This window comes from Eumetopias jubatus, unplaced genomic scaffold, assembly GCF_037043125.1.
Source record: "Eumetopias jubatus isolate StellerSeaLion01/CBP00866 unplaced genomic scaffold, mEumJub1_p1.0 scaffold_6, whole genome shotgun sequence".
Lineage (NCBI taxonomy): Eukaryota > Metazoa > Chordata > Mammalia > Carnivora > Otariidae > Eumetopias > Eumetopias jubatus.
The window spans coordinates 104,828,933-104,852,593 of record NW_028274812.1 but is presented as its reverse complement, the minus strand read 5'-3'; the positions used below and the strand labels follow the sequence as shown (position 1 = coordinate 104,852,593).

General features: G+C 48.4%; 1 protein-coding gene across 3 annotated transcripts in view; it reads right to left on the bottom strand.

The window, feature by feature from the left end:
• CLIC5 (CLIC family member 5) overlaps positions 1-23,661 on the bottom strand; it is a 164,184-nt gene that overhangs the window by 76,069 nt on the left and 64,454 nt on the right. Inside the window, exon 1 of one of the 3 annotated variants that reach the window (XM_028097647.2) lies at positions 22,652-23,068. The exons of the other annotated variants lie outside the window; for them this stretch is intronic. Coding sequence (XP_027953448.1) covers positions 22,652-22,714 — 63 coding nt within the window. The 5' untranslated portion in view covers positions 22,715-23,068. Of the gene's footprint in view, positions 1-22,651; positions 23,069-23,661 lie in introns of those variants that run through there. 3 annotated transcript variants of the gene reach the window in all.

Below are 23,661 nucleotides of genomic sequence, written 5' to 3'. Positions count from 1 at the left end.
TTCTAGCCAACAGAATATAGTAAAGGTGCAAGAATTTTGCAGATATAATCGCAGCCCCAAATCAGTTGATCTTAAATTAATCAAAAGGAGACTGTCCTGAGTGGGCCTGACTTAAACACGAGAAAGCATGGGAAAGACTTCCCGCTGGCCTTAAAGAAGCAAGTTGCTATGGGGCCCCTGGGTGGCTCAGTCAGTTAAGCATCTGCCTTGGGCTCAAGTCATGATCTCAGGTCCTAGGATCGAGCCCCGCATCGGGGTCCCTGCTCAGAGGGGAGCCTGCTTCTCTCTCTCTGCCCACCACTCCCCCTGCCTGTACTCTCTCTCTCTCTCTCTGACAAATAAATAAATAAATAAAATCTTCAAAAAAAAGAAGAAGAAGAAACAGCAAGCTGCCATGATGTGAAGTACCCGTGTCGAGGGCCCTGTGGCAGGCCACTGCGAGGGGACTCAGGGACTCCGGGCCTCAGTCCCACTTCTGCCAAAAACCACGAGGACTTGGAAAGGACATTCAGCTCTAGAGGAGGCGTTGAGCAGAGAAGCCATATAAGCTGATGTCAGACTCCCAACCCATAGAAACTGCGATAATAAGTGCATGGGTTTATTTATTTATTTATTTATTTATTTATTTATTATGTTCAGTTAGCCACTGTACAGTACATAAATAAATAAATAAATAAATGCACTGGTTTGAAACCATTACATCTGTAGCAAGTGTTACACAGCAAAGGGAAGCAAATACACCACTGCTTTGGGAAGTCGTCTCCTACAGATAGGGCTGGATGGAGGGAAGGCAGGGTCTACCTTTACCCCATCTGTTGAACTCTTTGATGTAGGAATGAGGGAAAGAAAAAGAAGCTTATTGTCCTTGTTCTGATGCAGCACCTGGGAAGACCTTTCATGGAGCGCTCTGGACCCTCCCCTGAGCCTTGCCACGCTGGTCACAACCAGGTCTCCGTGAGGCTGTGCAAGGGCCACTTGACTCTGGGCCTCTGGCTTGTTGACCCGCCCTGTAAAGTTGGGCTAATCTCTTATTTTCATCTCTGTGTGTGTTGTGGGGGGAGGGATCTTAGTTTCCATATCTGCAAAAAAGGTATAATTATATGAGTTTTACTCAGCTCAGAAGGATGTTGTGAGGACAACAAAATAATCACGGTGGAAATAGGCTTTTTAAAAGTTAAAATTAAAAAAAAAACATCAGTGGCTCTTCTACTGAAGAGTGGGGTAGGGGGAACAACCTCTGGCCCCTTAAAGGAAGGCTTCAAATGCCATCTGGAAGCCGCAGCTGCTCTCACACGTAGGAGAGCATCAGGGGCACTAGCTCCTACATCTCAGTAGCTCAAAGCTAAATAGAGAGAGCAGCTATACATTTTTTAAGGAATTTTTTAAAAATTCGTCTTTAAGGTCACGTTACTGATTTTCAGATACTCCACCAGCTCCCCCCCAGAAGTGTCAAAATCAAAACGAGCTATGATCGTAACAATAATAATTAACAATAAGCATAACTCAACTTACTTAGTTTAATAACTAATTAATAACTCTTGCCCCTCACCACCACCCGAGCCACCCCTCCTGGGACCTTCGGGATTGCCCCAGCACCCAGCATTAATGGATCGATGGCAGGCACAGTGGGGACCTCCAGACCTTGCCCCAGCATCATGATGGGTGCCAAACGTTAGATCATGTGATTATCATCTGGACAACCAATGTAATCCTTGGTCCTCCTCTGGGCATGGCCAAAGTAGGTTTGTCACTGGACCCCCCACCTCCATTCCACGCCCTAAACTCTCATGCTCTGTCTCACTTTCCACTGCACCCTCCACCTGGAATGTCTTTTCCACTCCCTGCTGCTCTCTGCCTGACCATATTCCCTCTAGCTCTGATACTGAGAGTTGGCGACCACCTTTCTAAGCCTCGGTTTCCCCATCCTTAAAGTAGGAATCTTAAGAGGACCAACTTCATGAGGTAAGGATGAAATGGTAGCACAGGTGATGCCCGAGTATAGGGCTAGGTGCCAAGAGACAAAGGGTGGCCCATTTGCATTACCGGTCCTGCTGTTTTCCAGGCTCCTCCTCAAATGCCAGGCATCTAATGAAGCCTTCCTCCACCCCTTAGCTTAAAATGGCAGCCTCCCTCTGAATCCTTGCAGGGGCTCCATGGGCCTTCCCCCTGGCTCCAGCTCTCTCTCAGGGGTAAGCATGCGTCGAAGTGGTACCTCCCCTCTCCAGCCCGATCAAAGACACCCTGACTCGTTCTTGTCATTTCTGACCCCAGCCTGGCCACCGCATGGGATACTTAACAGCATTCCATGAACTTTTGTTGATAGAAGTTGAAATACCAAGGTAAGTGTTTGTTGAAGGTATAAAGGCCAGAAGCTTTAAATGAGAAATGCCGAGAGTAAGTCTTAGAAGTTCTCATCACAAGAAAAAAAGACAAAAGTATAACTATGTATGGTGATGGGTGTTTACTAGATTTATATGCAAATACCAAATCATTATTTCATAACTTGAAACTAACAAAATGTATGTCAATTATACCTCAATAAGAAAAAAATTTTCGATGCCATAGAGCATGAAGAGGGCAGCACAGCCATGTGCAAAGCCAAATAATAATAGTCAACATCTGGGGTGCCTGGGGGGCTCAGTCGTTAAGCATCTGCCTTCGGCTCAGGTCATGATCCCAGGGTCCTGGGATCGAGCCCCGCATCGGGCTCCCTGCTCAGCGGGAAGCCTGCTTCTCCCACTCCCTCTCCCTCTGTGTTCTCCCTGCCTGTGCTCTCTCTCTCTCTGTCAAATAAATAAATAAAGTGTTTAAAAAACAATAATAGTCAACATCTGCAGAGCACTTACTACAAGGCAGGCACTATTTTAAGCACTTTGCAGACATTAAGCCATGAAATCCTCCCAACAACTCCGTGAAGGAGGTGTAGAAATTGCTGAGCGAATGTACACCTCACAGGGAGCACGCTCACTGTGGGCTGGGAACGTGTCCCTCCCTCATCTCCTGTCCTGCGCCTGACGCAGGGTAGCTGCTCACCAGACAGGGAGGGCTCATGGACGTTCAGTTCTACAGTGCTGTGTGCGCTCCTCACCCCACCTTCACCTGTCCTGTACCCCTTATCATCCCACCCCATATCTGACCTCGGATGCTTCACTCACGCAAAATGGGAATAACCATTTCAGTCTCCAAGGGGTAGCTGCACTATTTGGGAGTTTTTCTTTGTGTGCCTAAAATCACACCTATTTTTTTTTTTTAAGATTTCATTTATTTATTTGACAGAGAGAGAGAACACAAGCAGGGGGAGCGGGAGAGGGAGAAGCAGACTCCCCGTGCAGTAGGGAGCCCCACTGAGGGCTCCATCCCAGGATCCTGGGATCGTGACCTGAGCCAAAAGCAGACGCTTAGCCCACTGAGCCACCCAGGTGCCCCAAATCACACCTATTTTAATCATACACAAAGCTGGTATTGCAAATCCATATTCTATGAACTGAGACAGAGGGCACAAGACCCCAGGGGATGCAGGAGAGGGTGCATGTCAATCAGAAAGGGGTTTCTTTAAAATGGCAAAATCCTGAGCTGGTTTCCAAGAAGGGAAAGAGAAAAGGAAAGAGAGAACTTTCCAAGTAAAGAAAATGGTGTGTCCAGAAGCCAGAAGCTGCAACGTGAAAGTCTGGCATTAAGGCAACAGAAAATACAGATTTCTCTTTACACACCCTAGTTCCCTGGTGGAGTCTAGGGTCTTGTCCTTTTCAGAAGCTCCTTGGAAGGTTCTAACGTGTAGTCATTTGAGGGACCAAATGGATTAAACAAGCAATGCCCAGTTTGGCTGCAATTAGAATCACGAGGGGAGTTTTAAGATATGCAGATATTTGGGTCCCACTCCCAGGGACTCAGATTGAATTGGTCCAGAGTAGGGCCAAGTGTTGGCATTTCTTGAAACTCCCCGGGTGCGTTCCTAGGAGGGTCGGGAATATATCATGGAAGTAACCAGCGGAGTAAGTGTGGGCAGAGGGTCAGTATGATGGCAAAGGAGGTCACTGAGATGGGGTGCAAGGAATTCAACACTGATTCTTGACAGCCTGATTGAATACAGTTATTGTGTAACAAGACTTTTTCTAAAAATTAGACTTGAATTTTATGTTGTATATATTTTATATAAACCATCTATTTCCAAAAAAGTTTGCAATCATTCTAAACCAATACATGGTCTGATCACAGCAAAAATAATTAACAAGAGGAAAGACGAAGATCAGGATAATGTTGACAAAGGGTAGTGAGAAAAGAGAAAACTGGATCAGGAGTTCCAAAGGACGTGAGGCAAGCCCCCGCCCCTGTCTTGGGCCATTTCGGTCACCTCCCGTCCTTCAGTGACATCGGGGGGTGCTCATGCCTGTAAGTTCCATCCTTAACCCTGACTCTGCCTTGGGGGTGCCCAGACCCGGGGGCCGAGTGCTCTACCTCTGCATCCTCCATGGGATACCCTGCAACACCCCCGACCAGGGAGGGACTTGGCAGATGTCTGGGGGAGTCAACTGGTGATCCAGCTCATTTTTAACAAGCAGCCTTTCCACAGAATGACAGCAAATGCGGATTATTTGTGTAAGACTGAACAGTGCTAACCGAAGTGTCTGCAAGTTAAAATGAGAAGGGCGCAGTGGGTTAAGCATCGGCCTTCAGCTCAGGTCATGATCCCGGGGGTCCTGGGATCGAGTCCTGCATCGGGCTCCCTGCTCGGCAGGGAGTCTGCTTCTCCTTCTCCCTCTCCCTCTGTGTGCTTGTGCTCTCTCTGGTTCATTCTCTCTCAAATAAATAAATAAATCTTAAAAAAAAAAAGAAAGTTTCACAAAGAACACAGAATTCAGTCCTGTCCCTTTCAGCAATTCAAATTTGGAGTGAATCTGCTATAGTATACATATATGTGGGTGTCTTTATGCCTAATAGACATATGTGCATGTATGTGTGGTGTACATGTGGGCACACAGATGCGTGGATATTTTTATATGTCAGTGTATCTGCTGTGCGTATCAGTGTTTTTCAACTCTTTTCTCATTATCGTCTCCCCTAAGAAGCCTTTTCAGACATTTTTTCTCTCATCACCCCCATGAAAATGTAATACCACAGATACACTGTACATCTGTGGATGCACTATACATGTATTTGTGCTTTCTCTATAAAAAGGAGTAAGATTTTTCACCCCACAAGAGCCAGTTTTACCCCCTTGGGGAGGTATCGTTCTTCTTGAGAATGCATGCTCTCTACGTGCATCTGTGCACGCATGCCCACACACATACACACAACATGCAAGCCAGCTGGCTCCTGGGAAAGAGAGCTACAGAGCATTTTGAGCTCCTGCAGAGAGGCTCCCCATCCATCACAGCCAACCAGGAGAGCAACTCTGGTCCAGTGATCCTTGTAGGAAATAGATGCTGGCAATCAGAAAGCTGGGGAACTCTGGCCAGTCTAAGCTCACTGGGCATGACCTCATTTCCCAATTTTCAGAGTCGGGAGACATTTCAAAAAGCCATATGAGCAGAAAATATATAATTGTATATAAAAGGTAATTTCCTGAAACTCTGATTTTTACATTGCCATTGCAAACTATTAAGTTCCCTCTAAGTGAGTGAACAGGACACATTTTGGACAAAAGAGAACCATCGGCATATTTAACACTTTCTAGATCTGGTCACCAGGATTGGCAAGATTTTATTAAACAAGCACTCAGTCAGTCTCTGAGAAACTCCCCGAGGACCTGACAAATGTTTAGCTCTTGCAAAGACTCGTGGGGGATGAGGAAGTAAAGGTTAGTGCAACTGCCTTCAAATGCCTTCCAGCCCAGTTTTGTTGTTAAGTTCAACCAGATATAATGCCTGAGCACATGAACTCCTGTGTAGCTCACACAACCTGTGAGCTACAGCAACCCCAGGACACAGGAGAGATAGCCCCTCCTTTGCTACTCTGAGTCACTCCAGCACTGCAAAAGCACAGCATCATTTTAGCACATTTCTAACCTTAAACCCTTCATGTAATAGGTACTGACCCCTTTCATGCTTGCCATGAAATAATGTTTGCACAAGAAGATCAAAATAACAGGCCACTAGAGTGCAAACAGATTTGCTAACAAGTGCTACTGTCTAATGAACACCTACCATGTGCCCCAGACTACGTGCTAGGTCTAGATACACAGATTCGTTCTACACCTAGCCCTGTGGAAGTCATCCAACGTCTGTTTAAATACATCCTTCAGGGGCGTGTGGGTGGCTCAGTCAGTGAAGTGCCAGGCTCTTGGTTTCAGCTCAGGTCATGAGCTCATGGGTGGCGGGATCCATCCCTGCTTCAGGTTCTGCACTCAGCAGGGAGTCTGCCTGAAGAGTCTCTCCCTCTGCCCCTCCCCCCACTCATGCACATGCGCGCGCACGCTTTCTCTCTCTCCCTCAAATAAATAAATACATCTTTAAATACATCTTAAATAAACAAATACATCCTTCATGGGTAGTTCACCACCTCTCTCAAGGTATCATTGTTCTGTTTGACAACTCTCAGTGCAAGGAAGTTGTTCCTGTATGTTAAATGACAATCAGCCCCTTTCCTACTTAAAATTTAAAATCAGCCCTCAGCACTCACCCTCAGGATTGACCCAGGAAGTCTGCTTCCTTCTCCATGTGGTTGACTGAAAACAGGGCACGTGCTCAGCAGACGTCCTCACCAGGGCCCCATCTTCAGGACAAGCTGAGAGGGGAACCAGTAGGCTGAGGGTAAGGTTGTTGGGTGACTGCTTTACTGAGTTCCTCGGTTACTGAGTGGCATGACTCATATTTCACTGGGCCCATATTATCCAACTCCACGTCTAGTGAGAGGTGAAAGAAGCAGATGAATTCGGGCAAGCGAGAGAAGGCAACCACATTGGGTGCCATAGGAAGCACTCCATGCCTCCCCGAGGGCGCAGCTGGTTCCCCCCCTTGACCCTCAGTCATGACCATGTCTGCTCTTGGCATCCATCCACTCACTCGCTCCCTCAGGAGATGATTACAGGACACTGTCATGTGTATCGAGTCCAGCCACTTGCCTTTTTAATTTGTTTGTATGAACTTGGGATACGGATAGTGAACAACATCCAAGTCTGCTATAGTATTCAGGAAGGGGAAGAGGAGGAGGTCGTAGAAAGGCCGGGAGATGCTCAGGAAACACTGTCCCTTCACCCCCATACACCACACAGCCTGCCTTGGCCTCTGGCCACTGCTTCGGGGAGACTTAGGCGCAGTGGGACTTCGGATAAGCCACTTAACCCCTGGTGCCTCAGTTTCCCCGTCTACACAATAGGGCTACTAGTCATAGTATTATTATGCAATGTGAAGCAGTTAGGAAGCATGTAGCAAGCACTCGATAAATGTTAGTTAATATTACTGTTACTCTTCACTCTCGAAAGAGGCTCTCGGATTATTGTAACTCGTTTTCACTCAGTGAACAGGCTGTACTTTGGCGACACTAAAGCGGAGGAGGGTGGAGAATGAACTCCGTGTGATTGGCTTTACCCCAGCCTACCCCAAGCTGGCCCGGTGAGTCAGATAATTTCACATCCCTGGATCTACGTTTGGAACAGCCTTTGTTAAAATCACCCCCAAAGAATTTGCTGGAGTTATAAAATATATATTCAGTGTTAAATATCCTAATAGGACATTCTAAGTTTTTATCACTGATGTCCTAGGATCTGTAAGACTTCAGAGAAGATTCTATTGTACAATTTTTTCTAAGGAAATACTGATAAAGATTTGTTGTTGCGAACCACAGAACCCACTCTAGCTAATTTAAGCAGGACAGGAATCAGTCCAGAAAGTCAGCTCCTGGCTTCTGCTGTGAAGAAGCAGGGCCCACATGGAGCGTGTTCAAACGGTGCGGGACAGCAGTGCAGAAGGACAAATGTGGGCTATGCATGTCAGTATTGAAATCAGCTGAAAGTATTCTCTGATACATGAACATTTGAAAAATGAGTCAAAGTGCCCTTTATCGAGACTTGTTGGCATAGGAAAGAACCAATTTTCTGCCAGATCCCAGTATCTGAGACTGCTGAGAAAGAAGTCCTGAATATGAGGAAACCAGGCACACACACACACTTACACTCATGCACACACCCACATACACGAAGATGCACACACACAATGCAACTGGCTAATGTGAAAGTTAGTCAAAATAAGTAAACAATAGCCAGAGTCCATAAGTGGATTCCATGAACTTACACAATTTGAGTTGAGGCCAGGATCTAGCGGGCCTAGGAATGCAGTCCCATCTATGTCATGGTTGAAAAATTCCCCAGAGAGGCCAAGTGTCTCAGTCAAGGGCACAGGGGAGTCAAGGGCATAAAGTGCCCGAAGTGTTTACCGTTAGGAGTGTTTGCCTCAAAGACAACATTGTCCTTTCTCAGGAATTCAGCCTCTGGAGCAGTTGTCTGAGGCCTCACAGACTGGCTTGCCCATTTGAACGGCTTACCTATCCCCCTCGGTGTGGAAAACTGGCTTGGCGATGAGGTCATCATTGTAGTTTCACGCGGTGACACCTCGAGGCAGAGACCCAGTACCTCCCAGTACCTCCGCACTGCCAGGTGGCCGCCTCCCAGTGCACGGGTGTCTGAGCCCTGCCCAGAGACGCCGCACGTGTGAGTTAGCCAGGGAGGGAGCCAGGCCAGGCTCATTGAGGGGATCGTTTGACAGAACCACTCCCCAAGTATGGGGGAAGTGAGAAAAACCACTCCTTTACCTACCGTCTACGGCTGCCTCCATGCTACAAGGGCAGGGCTGGGTCACTGTGACAGACGCTGCGCGGGCCACAAAGCCAAAAATACTTACTGCGTGACCCTTTACAGAAGCAGTTTGCTGGCCCCAACCTAGCTTTTGGGAGCTCCGAGAGCCTGCACCTGCTTGAGAACCGAGTCCTTTTAGAATCTCCCTCCGGGCCTCACACAGTGCTCAGTAAACAGTAAAATCAAAGAACCCATTTTAAAGCTGACAGGGACCTCAGCTCACATTTCATCCAATCCCCATGTTTTAGAGATGAAGAAACCCAAACAACCAGTCCAAAATAAGAGGCTGGCAGGAAGCAGAAATAAAAACCAAGTTCCCTGAGTTCCATTGTTTTGCTCTGTTACTCAACGAATATTTGGTGAATATGGAATAAAAGCAGATATGTACGTATTATTTAGCAATAGCATTATTTGAGCATACGGTGTATGCCAAACACTATATACTTATGTTTAGAGTTCGTATAATACATGTGATCTTTAGACATAGCAATAAGAAGATGGTGGCACACAAACTCGCTTGTAAGAAACAGCCAGCCATGAGGAGAGGATCCATTTCATCTTGACTTCAAGGTAACAATTGTCAGTTGTTTACTGTTCCTATTTGCTTGGACCCAACTAAAGGAAATCAGCACCAAGCCCAGAGAGCAGAGCCATGGCAAGAATCACATTTATCTTCCATCCCTGGCCTCTTTTTCCAGCTCCTCGTAGACTCTCCTTTCCCTGTGTCACAGACCCTTCATCAACTAGGTGCGCCTTGATAACCCCTCTTTTCCCCTCCTTGACTGATGTCTGGTTACACACTGGAAGATACTCCTTCACTCCAAAGTGTTAGCCAGCCACACATTCCCACCAAGGGCCATTTACTTCCCACCCTGGAATGAAAGGTGCCTCTCCCTTGACAGTGTAATTCTTGGCACACAGGTAGAAGAATGTTTTCTGAACAGCATCAGGCTGAGATAAGCTTCAAATAGCCCTTTAAGGTGACCTAAAGTGGGAGAGGGGCCAGAAGAGATCCTCCACGGTTGTTCTCACTGATGTCAAGAGAAGCTCCAGCAGTTCTGATAGGGGTGGAGAACCTGGGGTCCCTTCATCACAAGGAATCTGGAAGATTCCTTCCAGAATCTTCCCTGGCAGCAGGCCCATTAGGGGAAGAGGTAGACGGCATCCTCTCCCTTCTCTGTCTCAGCTTAGCTGGGACTCTTCTCTCATGCCCCACCCCTGAATTGAGTCCCAAGTCCTTCCCTGCATGCGTTGTAAAACGTTGTAAAACGCTGCTTAGTGCCTTCCTGATACCCGGTCCCCTTGCTTGGAGTTGCCATAGCCTTGTAACTTGCCCTTGGGTCACGGTCTTCCTGCATGCCCAGTGTGTCTTGCCCCCTCCATTCCCAGGCTGCAACTTCTGCCAGGGCCCAACTGCGCCTGCCTTGTGCAGCTTATTCCCTAGCGGAGCCACGGCCCAGCATCTGGTCAAACTCGTTAAAGAGCTGCCACATGGAAAAGGGTATTTCAAGCAACTTTGACTTGAATTTCGTTATTTTTACTTATTAATGTACATTGAAAGATATGGTTGGAATCCCAGCTCTACCACTTTCCATGGGACCCCAAGTAAAATGTTAACCTTTCAAGCCCCAGATTTCCCAATATGGGCACTGTGGCAGCAGGGATACTGAATTAAACAGAGTGGTTAGCACCATGTGTAGAGCATAGCAGATGCTCAAAAAATTGTATTTCTCATAATGCCTCTTACATTTTGCTCTTTGCCACCTTCGACAACGTCGTGTGTCTCAAAATGATTCAGAAAGGCCCCTAGCATCAGTGGGGCTGGGCTGTCATGTGGTGAACCGCAGCTAATAGGTCTATTCTCCACCCTGACTTGAGTCTGCTGTATGGCATTATAAAAGCCTAACCTCTCTGGACCTCAGTGTCCCATAGCATGCTCCTTGGAAGCCTCTGGAATCCCATGAAGACTCCATGGAATTCACTGAATTCCCCAATAACATGGTTCATTTTCTTTCGTTCAATTATTTTTTTATGTTTATAGTGCCCTGGAATGTTGTAATTTTTTTTTTTTTTTAAATTGTAGAACTCTACCATCTATCTATAAATGAGTCTGGTTCTTAGTAGTGGAGTAAGGGCTGACTGGAATACATTCAAGGTTTCCTTCAAGTCAAGGCCTTCAGCCTTGCCAAGATGAGTTTCAAAGCTTACCCTAGAATCCTAAGGCACTTTGGCCAGTGCCCAGCTCTTGGATAAACTGGCAAGGGGACAAAGTCTGCCTCTGGTAGCCACCCCACGTCACACAGCAGGCACCATTCACTCCTTGCCCTGACAGACACCTAGCATGCGGTGCCCAGGACACGCAGAGAGACTCCTGGTTTCTCTCCACCCTTTCTTCTGATCCTCTTCTTCCTGCCACCTGACCTGATAAAACAATCTTAGCTAATGTAGCATCTGGCGACCCAGTGTCCACGTGTAGCCCATTCTGGGTAACACCTACATTTGATAAAGGGCCTTTGGGGGCCATGCCTTAAACCAAGAGGTCAACACTACCATGGCAGAGAAGTAGAGAGGAGACTTGAGAACACGTGGGTCTTTAGGTGGCTCTAATGCCCTTACCTGGTAATTGCCTAAGGGTAGAGATCTGCTTTGACCTTGGATTGTTCATGTGACCCACAGCGAATGGAGGAAAAACACAGCCTTACATATCTTACTCTAGGTTTAGTACACTTTGTCTTCACACAGCTGGGAGGTGGTGGATGAAATGAGGCAACAGAGAGAGCATAGATCCTGATGCCCAGGGGTGGGGTTTGCAGCCAGTCCCACCATGTCCTAGTTCTGTGGCCTTGGTCAGGGGACGCACTTTCTCTGAGTCGCAGTTTCCTTGTCTGCAAACTGGGAGTAATAAGAGGATGTAGCCAAGGTAAGCAAGGTATCCAGACCAGCACACAGCCACGGCTATTATCACTCACCTTCTAAACTGTCTGATTTCCAAAAATGCAGAGAGACCCAGTGTACCCAAGAGGACTGAAGAGTGAGGGTCTGGTTCTCTACCTCAAAGTCAAGTCCGTTTCCCTCTGACTCCCCCACCCGTTGGCCCTCTGCCATCCTCCCAATCTCTTCCCCAACATCTTCTATTTCAAGCACCTTATGATCTGGGGATGGGGATAAGCAGCTGGGAAAAACACAAAAACAAAAACCAGAAACGCGCCAATGACTGTTTTTATAATTGCATAGGGTGCGGAGTGGATTCTAAAGGCATAGGCCAATATTTAAGGTGACTGAGATACTATGTTCATTGGGGTGACCTGAGAGCAGCCGGAAGGCCCAATGGCCCCTCAAATTTCTCTCCCACATTTGCATGTCACAGGGCCTTAAATTCCCACGAGTCGACGCACTTCTCTGGGTTCCGGATATTCACAGGGGCCCTTGTGATGTTACAGGCAATGTTCGCATAATGGATTGTGCCGCAGAATCACGGGGCACTAGTGAATTACAGACGTCTGAGACCCCATGCTCTGAAGACTCTGACTCATGAGTTCATGCTGGAGTTTGGAAAGTGTCCCTGGTGGTTCTTAGGACCATGCAGGGCTGAGCAACCCTGTTCTGGTGGGGACAACCCAGCTCTGGAGTTAGGATCTGCAGGTTTCTCCCTCCACTTGTGCGGAACAACACGGTACGCAGAGCCCAGCAAACACCTTGTCTGTGATGAAGATGAAATCTCTTTCTTCCTCCAAGGGGCTGGGTGTGAGGATAAAATCTGGGAAGAGACTCACCAGTGCATCAGAAACCGTAAGGACACATAAGGAATCATTTTCAGGGAGCAGGGGAAAGAAGGTCAGGAAAGGGAACTCTGGCCTGGTTGGAGTGTCTTCAATGTCAGGCTGAAGCAATTGAACTTGATCTAGCAGATAGAGGAGTGGGTGTGATAAAGTACTGGAGGAATATTAAGCTAATGGCATCAAACCTGGTGGACAGGAGGGGAGAGAGGCTGCAGGGAGGATGCCATGACAGGGGGCATGACACCTCATCAGGTAACGTGGTGGTAAGAAAGAAGGAAGTAAATCATTTCCATGGCAGAGAACGATTCGTTGCTCACCAACCTGCTCCCCCTTTTCCTGGGAACACAGCTAGATGATACTTGAGTTCTGGACTACGGAAAGCGGGAAAAAATGATTTAGCCACTCGCCGCCAGAGACCATGCAAACCTTCCAGATGATCCTCCACCTTCCATCTCCCCCTGTGCTGACAAACGTAGAGTCCCGCTGAGGAGCTGGCAGCCCTAGGGAGTGGCAGGACTAGAGCGGAAGGAGCCTGAGCAGGGCAAACCATTCACTCCACACGGCGCTGAGCTATTAGGTGAACAAGCTGATGGGCTGTGGTGTCAGCGGTGGACTCACATTGACCAATGAAATGCCTCAGTGAAAACTTCGGCTTTCAAAAGAGATTCATGCTTCTTATCTGATTTGTCCCTTATAATATCCTGCCACACAGATCAGATCTCTGTGATGCTCCTTAAGTACCCAACTGAGGAGAGGCCACATAACTTTGCCCACATGGCTCCCCTCTCCCAGAGTCCTGTGGTCAAGCCCTGCCCAGAACTCTTTATCCCCACAGGAAAAATCTGAGGCAGTTGTGATTAGTGACCACAGACAAATGGCTCCTTTTAGTTCCTAAGGCAAATTACACCGTGGATCCTAGATTCGATGATGTGACTACAGAATGCTTACAGCACCCAAATGAGAAAATGAATAAGAAGCAGGTGAGAGAGCCTTCCGCCCACATGCTGTGTGTACTCCCGGGGCCTCTGCTCCCTGTCAGCACTGGGTAGCAGAGGAGAGAGGAGCCTTGAGCTGAATCAAGAAAACTCTATCTGTTGCCATGACAACCTCCCCAATTGGATCTTTAAGAGAAAGTCACCAGGACACGGTTTTCACTTCCTCTTCATTCGAGGTAATGGGTTCCCAGTTGCATTCCATTCACTACACATCCTTCCTTCACCTTTTGTGTCATTTCTCCAGCCTGATACTTACTGCTTTCCTCCTTGCCATAGAATAACGATAAACAGAAGTGGGAAACACCATCTTAAGGTCTGTAGAGGTTGGTACAGAGGGTAGAGTAACCAGCACTGAACTTCTACACACACATCCCGTGGGTGGCCCGAGACACACTGTGAAGACCTCCCGTTTCAAATCTCCTCAGATGCAACATGGGCAGCCATACCGGCTTCAGATAACGAAGCACTTTCCTCTCTTTTCTGAAAATACAATTGCCCCACAAGCAGGTGGTATACATACAACCCTCGACATTGTAAATAAGTGTCCAAATCTCTTGACCTGCCCTCAGAAGTGCCTCCTGATCCATCCCTAACTTGTACTTGTCACCGTTCTGCTTCTCTTCATGCTCTCTGTCACAGCCACACAGTACTCAGTCCTTCCAGGACACCCTGACATCTCCTGCCTCTGAGCCATTGTTCCCATAGTTCCCTTTGTCCAGGACATTACATTTATTTCCCTCAGTCTCTATGTCTTCACCAGCTTTGCCAGATTCTCTGACGCCTCATTCCTCCCCCTCAAATGGGCATTTCCTGAGCACAGTCCTTATGGCCTCCCTCCTTCACACACCCTCCTCCTCTGGGAACTTCTTCCTTCAACTGCAACGCTGAACAGAACTTCAAACCCGTGCCCTGCGCCCTGGCCTTCCTGTCATTCTGCGTGTGGGTTTTCTAGCACGCCGGTGGACATCTGCACTTGACTGACTTGCCATCACCTCAGACAAAACACTTGTAACACCAGAAGATTATTCTCATTAACAACCACTCTCGTCCTCGCTGCTCCAGCAGAGATTCAGAGAGTCTCAGGGTTAAAAGGAACTGTAAAGCTCAAGCCCAATTAGTTTATCTGCACTCAGTCCATTCACAACATCTTAGACAATCATGGTCAAGCCCATCCTTGGTGTCATCATCCCAAATATGGAAACCAGACTCTTGGGAGGTGAACTTACCATGATCCACTAAATCTAAAGCTTCAGCATCCCTCACATATCTGCACGCTTTCTCTCAAGGCCTGTGCCCTATTTTCTATTCACATCACTCTTCCACAGCATACCCTCCTTTTAACCCTACTTTGAGCTCCTGATGGCCACCTCACAAGGAACACCGGAGAATCCTCCTCATGGCCTCTGCCCCAAGCCTGTCCTTCTGACATGGTCACAGCGAATACAAGCAGGAGAGCAAGAGCAAACACAGAGCAGCTCCCATTTTAACTCACTTCTCTTCCTGAAAGCCATGCAGCATCTACCGTAAAAGTTCGACTGTGAATTTTATCTGCTAAGAGGGGGTCAAACTAAATGACTTCTAAGAGGCTTCTCCAAGGTAGAAATTCTACCATTTTATGACTTTTTTTTAGTCCCATTTTACAGAAGAGGAAATTTGGCCTTAAAGACAGTCACACACCCAATACTGTGGCAGTGCTGGACTCGGAGTCTGGGGCTTCTTCCTTCGAGTTCATGCATCTGCCCACCACGTCATTTAATACAGCATATGAACCTTTCCAAACGGGGCCAAATCAAGGTCCTACCCTGTGTAGAAACTTCTGGTTGCTTCCCAGTTACTTACGAAGGAGCAAAAACCATTTACCTGCCATTCACAGCCCTTGCCATTATTGCTTCTTTCTTCTCTTTTCTTTCCAACTGCTCCCCTCCATATGCCGTTCTCTCCAGCCAACCTTATATACACCCTGGGCCCTGAACAGCCTCATCTCATACTGTTGCTGAACCTGACGTGGTTGCCACCTCTGAATCCTAATCATTTTTCCAAGCACAACTCAGGTCCCACCTCCCCTCGAAGTACGCTTGGAAACGTCCTTCAGGCCATACTGGTCCCTATACCTACACCCCTCATTTCATTTCCTATCACTCGTGCGGCACTGATGCTGGCTTGAAGTTCTACTCCTTAGCTGCGAGCTCGTAGACTGCAGGCATCCTCCCCTCCTTGATCTCCAGGCCCCCTCACCAGTTTCCACAGAGCCTGGCACAGAGTAGGTAGCCTCACAAACATGGCTGGTAATTGATGGATTGGTTGATCGACTGACTGTTTTCAATCCCTCAACACTCAAAGTTCTTTATCTTACTAATATGTCCTTCATGCCTAGCTTCTAGAATTACTTGTCACTCCAATGTCCTAGCGCAATATCACAGAGGAATAAAAGCAAGTTATGAAAGAAAGGCCCAATGCATTCCTTTCCTCCCTTTTCTAGTTTATTTGTAGTCAATTCGGCATGATTCATGCTAAGAAGCTTTCTTGTCTCAGCCTCATCCACCCTATGAAATGCATGTTGCAAGGAGGGGCTGGACTTCATGGTGCCCTTTGGATGCCCCACTATTTGTTTAGCTCTATTTACCCACTCTGGGGCTAGTGGTTCTCAGTCTTTAATGAATCCCAGAATCACCCAAGGGTGGCCTTCATAAGAACACAGATGCCCAGGCCTTACCCAAATCCTCCTAACTATGAATATCTGGAGAAATGGCCTGAGCAAGCCCATAGAAAGAAGTTTTGCAGTGACTTTTTCACACCCCAAAGCTGAACACCATTGGCCTAGCCACTGTTCCCCATAAGCACTACAACAAATTTAATTCAAAGAATTTTTCCACACTAGCAGAGCTTTAGAGGGTGCTTCTAGAAGCTAAAACTCCATTTCTTTTTCCTAGGAAGGATTCATTTAATTTCTGGCAACAGGCTATCTATCTTGTTTATCCTTAAAGAACTTCACATCTCAGAACTAAGATACCCCTTGACTACATATATGTGTTTCCAAAGTAGGTTCTCACTCAGGGAGCTGGTAGACAAATTGCCTGGTAGTTGGAGCTAACCCCTCAGAATGCAAGCAGAGTCAGATCTAGGATGCCCTGGGTAGAGATAACCTTCTTATCACTGACCCACATCTTCTGGAAAGCCACGCTTACCCACTTTGCTCCTTCACTATTTCTAGCCCTGATGACAAAGACCAATGAGGATGTCTCCTATATAACAGTTTTTAAAAATACCAGCTACTGAGAGTCTGTTATGTTGTTTGCATAGACCAACTAGACAATACATGTAAACACATGTATATATTTTCTATAAGAGCATCTATGGCTATGCAGAGCTAGAAGTTTGCTGGGAGGAATGGGTCCTCCTGGAACCAAAGGATGTAGACTCTGGAGCCTTCTTTCTCATCTACAGGTTAGAGTTATAGGCATCTTTTGGCTGAGCCTGCGAAGCCCTGCCCAGAGCCCAGTGACAGGAAACGGAATGAAGCCCCTGGAATAACATCTCCATGGGGTGCAAGGTCAGGGCCAGTGCAGGCCCCCAGTGGTTGGACACATACTGGCCCAGCCCCCAAAGCTATGAGAGAGCTCCCAGGGATGAAGGACCAACTGACAGGAGGAATCAACCTCCTTGGAGGTCGCGGAGCCCAACCCCTGGTCAGGGATCTGCACACCCCTTGCGGCCAGACCAACCACATCATTCAGACAGTGACCTCTGGGGGCCTCCAGCTTCCTCTAGCAGCTCTGCACATGCAATCAGATCCAGTGATATTCACATGCTGCTCCCGCTCCCAGGGTTCTGTGTCCTGCCCCAGCGACAAGGCAGGCACAGACAAGCCTGAGTCTGTGACTTCTTGGACACGCCAAGGTAGGGGAGCTCACGGGCTTGGCTTCTCCCTGATTAGGCTGGGCCTGCAGAAGAAGCTACATTTTTGCCCCCAATTCATACATAACTTATTCCAGTGCTCACACCAACTCCACGAAACGTGGCCTACCATCATCAGCATAGCACTGGTAAGAAAGCTGTGGCACGGAGAGCCACGGCAGCCTGTTCTAGCCTGCCCAGCTGGAAACTCACAGGCTGCCGCCCAAAGGCGGCACTCTTCTGCTGGGCCTCCTGCCGCCACTAACAGGGGCCCAGTACGTGGCAACTGAGAAGGAATCCGGATGAGAAGGCGCTTACCTGACTGTCTAAATGGATGGAGTCTTTGCCCTGAGTGAAGAAAGGCAAGCTGGGGACACAACATCAGTGGGCAGGAAGGCAGGAGCTAAGCGTACCAACAGTGGGCTTCAGCATCTGCAGGCCCACCGTGCTCACTGCCACCAGCCCACCGTGCTCACTGCCACCATCTGCCACGGGACCTGAGGCATACAGAAGAAGTCACACTCACAGACACAGCAGGGCAGGTGAATTGTGTATCGGTTCCTGACCACAGACCCAAACCTGGACTCATGGAAAAGAAATGTGCTGAAGGGAACAGCAAAACCTAATGCTCCCACGCTTAGGCCAGGTGACCCAGGGAACCAGGGAGCCAGCAGGCAGCGGGGATCTGAGAGGGAATGCCGCAAGATTTGATCCTGTCTGTTCTGGAAGTCAGGTGCCTATACTGTGGGTCACCATGACATGACTTGTGCTCTGCACCACTGTCAGAGCCTTCCGGATCACTCAATAAACAAAACCACTAGTCATTTCCATCCGACAATCAGCAGGACTCATGTTTTATTTCCCCTTTACGCTGAATTGAGGGTTATTTGACTAGACCGACCCCATGCACCGATTGTTCTGGAGTCCTGTGGAGAGGGCTTTATAGTCTGTCAGCATCTGTTAACTGAGCACAGATTGGGGGCAAGCTCTCTATCAACAACACTCCTGATCATGATGCCCTGAAGCCGTTAGAAATTCTGGACACTAATTCCCTCTAGTAAGGCTACTGATTTCAGCCATGGCAGACACTGCCTGCAGTCAGACTTGCCTCTGATAATGATTCAGTGGCTCTCTACCAGAGCTGCGCCCTGGAGTCACCTGGGGATGGGGGTAAGAAGACTGGTTCTCGGTCTCCCCACCGCCCCCAAGAGATTTCCTCATAATTGACCAGGGAGTAGCCTGGCATCAGGAGTTCTTAAACCTCCCCCAACAATTTGAATATGTAGCCAAAGTTGAGAACCCCCGGCTGTCTATTGAAATTCACACCCCTGGCACCAAGAGACATTTGTAACAATTTGGTCTAACCACTTTGGGGGTGTTCTACTTCTCGGGTCCAAGGATGGGCCTGGGCAACCAAGGAATGAGTACAGATAGGAGGAAGGTCTTGATCTTAACCTACTCAGCACATCCTGTATTTGTTTTTCCAAATCACTTTCTGTTTTGCTTTTACTTCCTTGCTCTCTCTTCTTTCTATAAACCACACTGGCTGCCATTGTCAACTCTCTAACCTGTTGTCTTCCCCTTACATCAAAGTCCAAGCTGTATATGATCTCATTTATTCTTGAAATAGCCCTGCAAGTGAGGAAGGAGTCAGGCTTTTGTTCCCTAAGGCAAATCAAGGGCCTGCAGATCAGGAAAGGTTTTATCTGCCATGGAATTCATATCATTATTTTACTCCTATGTGTTTATACCAGTTTTCATTTACAAAATGCTTTCACCTATTTGCTGCTGTGGAATCCTCACTGCAAGTCTGTGGTGAGAGTATTCTTATAATCAGGGTGACCACATACCCTGATTTGCCCCAGAACAATTCTTGGTGACACCTGCTGCCCCAGCCTAATTATTCGTAGCACCCCCTTTCACTCTCGAACCAAATGTCTTGGTTTGAGCCATAAATTTTATGATCACCATCATATAATTATGGTTATTTATAACCATATAACCAACCTCTTGTTTTCAAGAGGAGGCTATTGAGGCTCATAGACATTAAGTAATTTGTTCAGTCATGAGCTAATTAGAAGCAGGGACAAGACTTGAACTCATGTCCTGAGTCTCCAAACCTCTGCCCCCGGGCATCTATGAAACATTAGATCAGAGCTGATTTACTCAAGCCTTTCTTATTGGTGATGAAGAAACTAAAAACGTGGGGGAGACGATCTCTTAAAAGCCACTACTGGAATGCTCCCTGGAAGGAGTGCAGAGCAGAGTGGGCAGCAGTCTATGACATTAGGGTGGATTAGTGAGGTATCAGTGAATTGCCAACTTGGTTGGCACTCGAGAGCCTAACTAGCCAAAAAAGGTGTAAGGCCTGACATATGGGTATTTGGAAAAGAAAGAGTAAGAAATTCAGAGTCCAAACTGCAACATTTGAGGAGTGGATCTGAATATTATCTACAGTGTACTTCTGAGCACAGGTGTTGTTCAACCATCAAAACAGATGGAATCAACATTCTTACTTCCTTAGGTTGCGACACAGAGAGCAAGCTGTGGCTCACTGAACGTTCTGACAGCAGGAACTCTCACAAGCTCCCTGTGACTCACGTTTATTTGTTTCCTTCATTTTTCACATGAGTGAACCGAGGTTCATAAACAGGGATGCGGGGGATCCAACAAGGTAAGGTATTTGAATGGGTTTCGGAAATCCTAAAATGCTGCCATTTATCATCATCATCATCATCATCAACAGCAGTAGTAAACAGATGCTGATAATCAGTTGATGTGGGATAGAACTGTGTATCCTTGAAACTCCCTGGGTGACCCAGGCTCTGAAGGACATACCCAGCAGACAGACTAGGTGGAGAGAAGGTGCCTTGAAGGAAGTGTTGAAGATGACAAATCAGACTCTGGGTGGGGTCCCACTTGCCCTGGAGGCTTCCTGGAAACCAATCCACCCTGCCCTGCAGAAGGCACCTCAGGCCCCAAACACCTTCAACAGGAAGGCCTTTCTCAGGGAAATCACAGAGCTGAGAGAAATGTCCAACTTTAGAAGTGCCCGATTCTGTAGATCAGGACCTTGTTTCCCTAAAATAAAACCATTCATACCCTGGGCAGGATCTTTACTTCACAATCATTTGCAGCCTTTGCTGGTCCCTGGAAATGATAACTATGACCCAGCATGTCAAAAAAGAGGGGAAAAAAATCAAGAGCTTTCCTATCTGATTTTTTTGTCCCACCCTCACTTTGGTTTTTGAGCTAATCATGAAGGCCTGCCATGGATCGCTTTCCCTGAGGGACAAAACAACAACACAGGCATTTTAGAATTCTTTTGTGGGCCCTGGGGGCTGTGCAGGGAGCTTTTTATATAAATGGAGAAAACCTTCAAAGCTGCTAACATGAGGTTCCCAAGGTGCAGGCAGAATTGGTCTCCATGCCTAGTAGTGGGGCAAAGGGCTCCTTTGGCTCTAAAGAATCAATTTGTGTTTCAAATAGCTTTCAGGAACTTGACACTATGAAACCACTGGCTCCCAGGAAATCTGAGAAAGTCCTAGAATAGCTTTCTTCAAGGAGAGCAGGGAGACTCATCGCTTTGTTAAAGCTCTCCCTGCTGATTCCCTAGGCCACTGACCTGGATGCCAAGGTTCAGGGCACCCATTCCTGGCCCTTGGTCCAACGCTGCCCAACTTTGAAGAGGACATGACCTCCTTCGTTACCTGGGTCTGCCAAAGGACCTGGTAATCCTGCCTAGAGGGGTACCCAAAACCAAATGAGACAGAGGCCACCTTTGAGGGGCGAGAAATAGGCTTAGCAAAGCAAATGTCACTAAATGGCAGGTGTAATTCCTATGGATAATTTTGAAAAATAAACCCAAAGAAGGTAACACCTAGGACAGACCACTTACCAAATGTAAATTAAGTCACAGCCTGATGGATTTATTTTTTTAGGCATCAAAAGATACCAAAGACCAAAAGGTGGTTATCAAGGTTTATGTAGATCTTACACTTTTTTGTGACGATTTCTCTGTTTAATTAGCTTGGAAATCAGGGTAATTTGCCCCAAATAACATCTTTCCCATTGCAGGGAATACATATGCCTTTTAAATGCAGCCGGGAGACCTCTGAAAGGTACCAAGGACTCTGCCCTTCTCCGTTACCTGCACATTTCAGGGAAACTGCAGTCGAAGGGTATTTTCCCCATTTGTGCAAAGTCCTGGCGCTCGGGCAGCCGGCGGACTCCCCTCCCCCAAGTCCTGGAGAGGCTTGCTGCACCGCCCAGGAGGCGACTCTCCTGCCGCCTCAGGTTTCCCGGCTTCTGCGGTGTGTCAGCCACAAGGAGGACTGATCAAATGTTTCTTTCTTACACCACACCACCAGCCTACCGACCGGGAAACGCCGCCGCCTCCCTTGCCTCCATCCTTTTCCCTCCTACAGGTTGCAAATGGAGTGCAGCAGTTTTGACGGTAGATTGTTTCCCCAGGGAGAAAGGCGACTTAATTTAAGTTTGTTCGCTGTGCTCTTTCATCCCATTCTGCCCCGGGGGGTTGACCTGGTTTTTCCCCATGGCCAAACCCTTAGCATTTCCTGATACTACCCTGCGGAATCACGAGTATGCCAATAATAGTAATGCTGGGCGAAAAGAGTGCTTGTTTTCTGCTTTGCGGGTCACAAAGCAAGAAGCACCTTTGTTTCCTTCTGCTTTTCTTTGAAGTAGCTCTGAGCAAAAGAGAGAAAGCACGTTTGAAGAAATGTTATTTTTATCTTGCCAAAGAGAATTGTATCGGTAAGGTTTCCTTTTCTTCCCTCCCCTCTCTTACCCCCTGCCCCCCAGTTTTAGAAGAAAGGTTAATGGGTCCTGCCATCTCCATATACCTCAAGATGTCCTTTAGGAGTAGCCAAAATCGCACCGGGCAGGGCTCAGGACTAATCCGCCTGGTCTGCCGCAGGTTTAACAAACTGACGGCCAACTCTCCAAGAAGACGGCCACCTGCCGGATTGCACCTGACTCCGCGACACCCGGGAGCCCCGAAGCGAGACTGTCTGGAGTGCAGAAAGGCCACCCAAGGGAGCGCTAGGGCCGAGCTGTCCTCCCTGGGGAGGGTCGAGAGTCCCGGCTCTGTCCGCCCAGGCACGTGAGCCCGCGCCGCGGGGAGCCCGATTGCAGGCGCGACAGGTGCAATGGGCGCCGGGACGCCGACCTACCTTCACGAAGAGTTCGATCTCGGGGTCCCTGTCGTCCCCGTTAGCTGTCGCCGCGTCCATCATGCCGTCGGCGCCCGGGGCCAGCGTCCCGGGCCGGGGAGGCGCCACCTCAGCGGTGCCCGGGGCCAGCGCTCTGCGCTCTTGCCCTGCGGGGCCCTTCTTGATGAGCGGTGCTTGTTATTAGGAGGAGGAGGAGGAGTAGTAGTAGTATTTTTAAATCTATTTCCCAAGCCGGGTTCGGCGGAGTCTGAGAGATCAGTGTCTGGAGAGATCACATGCAAAGGAGGGAAGCCAGGGGGGACAGGGGGCAAGGGGGAAAGGTGGGTTCAGGGATGGCAGCAGGTCCCCCGGAGCAACAAGTGCCGGGCTGCAGGGAGGTGTCACAGGATCCGCGCTTGTCAGCGATCCCCGCGTCGCCGCCAACGAGCCCAAAATAGCCCGAGGCCGCGGGGCGGGGTCAGCCCGGGCGGGGCGGGGCGGGAGGGGCACCCTGCGAGCGAGGCCTCTGCCCTGGCCCCTGCCCCCCCCCCCGCTCAGCCCCCCCGCCGCAACCCCACAGGACCCGAGGCGCGGCCCAGCCGGACTGGCACCGCCACAGGACCCGGGGAACCTTCTGGGAAATGTCCAGGGAGGGAGAGGGAGTCCAGGCGAAGAGGAAGAGAGGAGAGGAAAGATAGCTTTAAGTATTAGGTTTCATTAATGATGCTTTAGCTCCTCCAAGTTACTCCACTACTGGTGTTATGCCCACCAGGAAAGCCCCTTCCTCCCTTAGCAGTGCTCAGGGTGGGGAGGAGCTGTGGAGAGGGGGCAGGGAAAGAGAGGACCCCTCTAAATACAAGCCATCCTCATGCTGGGCAAATGGGGTAGAGCACGGGATGGGGGTGGGCAGGGCTGGTGTGTAAGGTAGAGCGGTGAGCCAACCTGGTCAGGTGCAGCCAGAGCGAGGACCGAAGTCTTTCTCGTCTTCTGGGCTTGTTTTTTCTTCCCTTTCTTTTCCTGTTCTTTCCTTT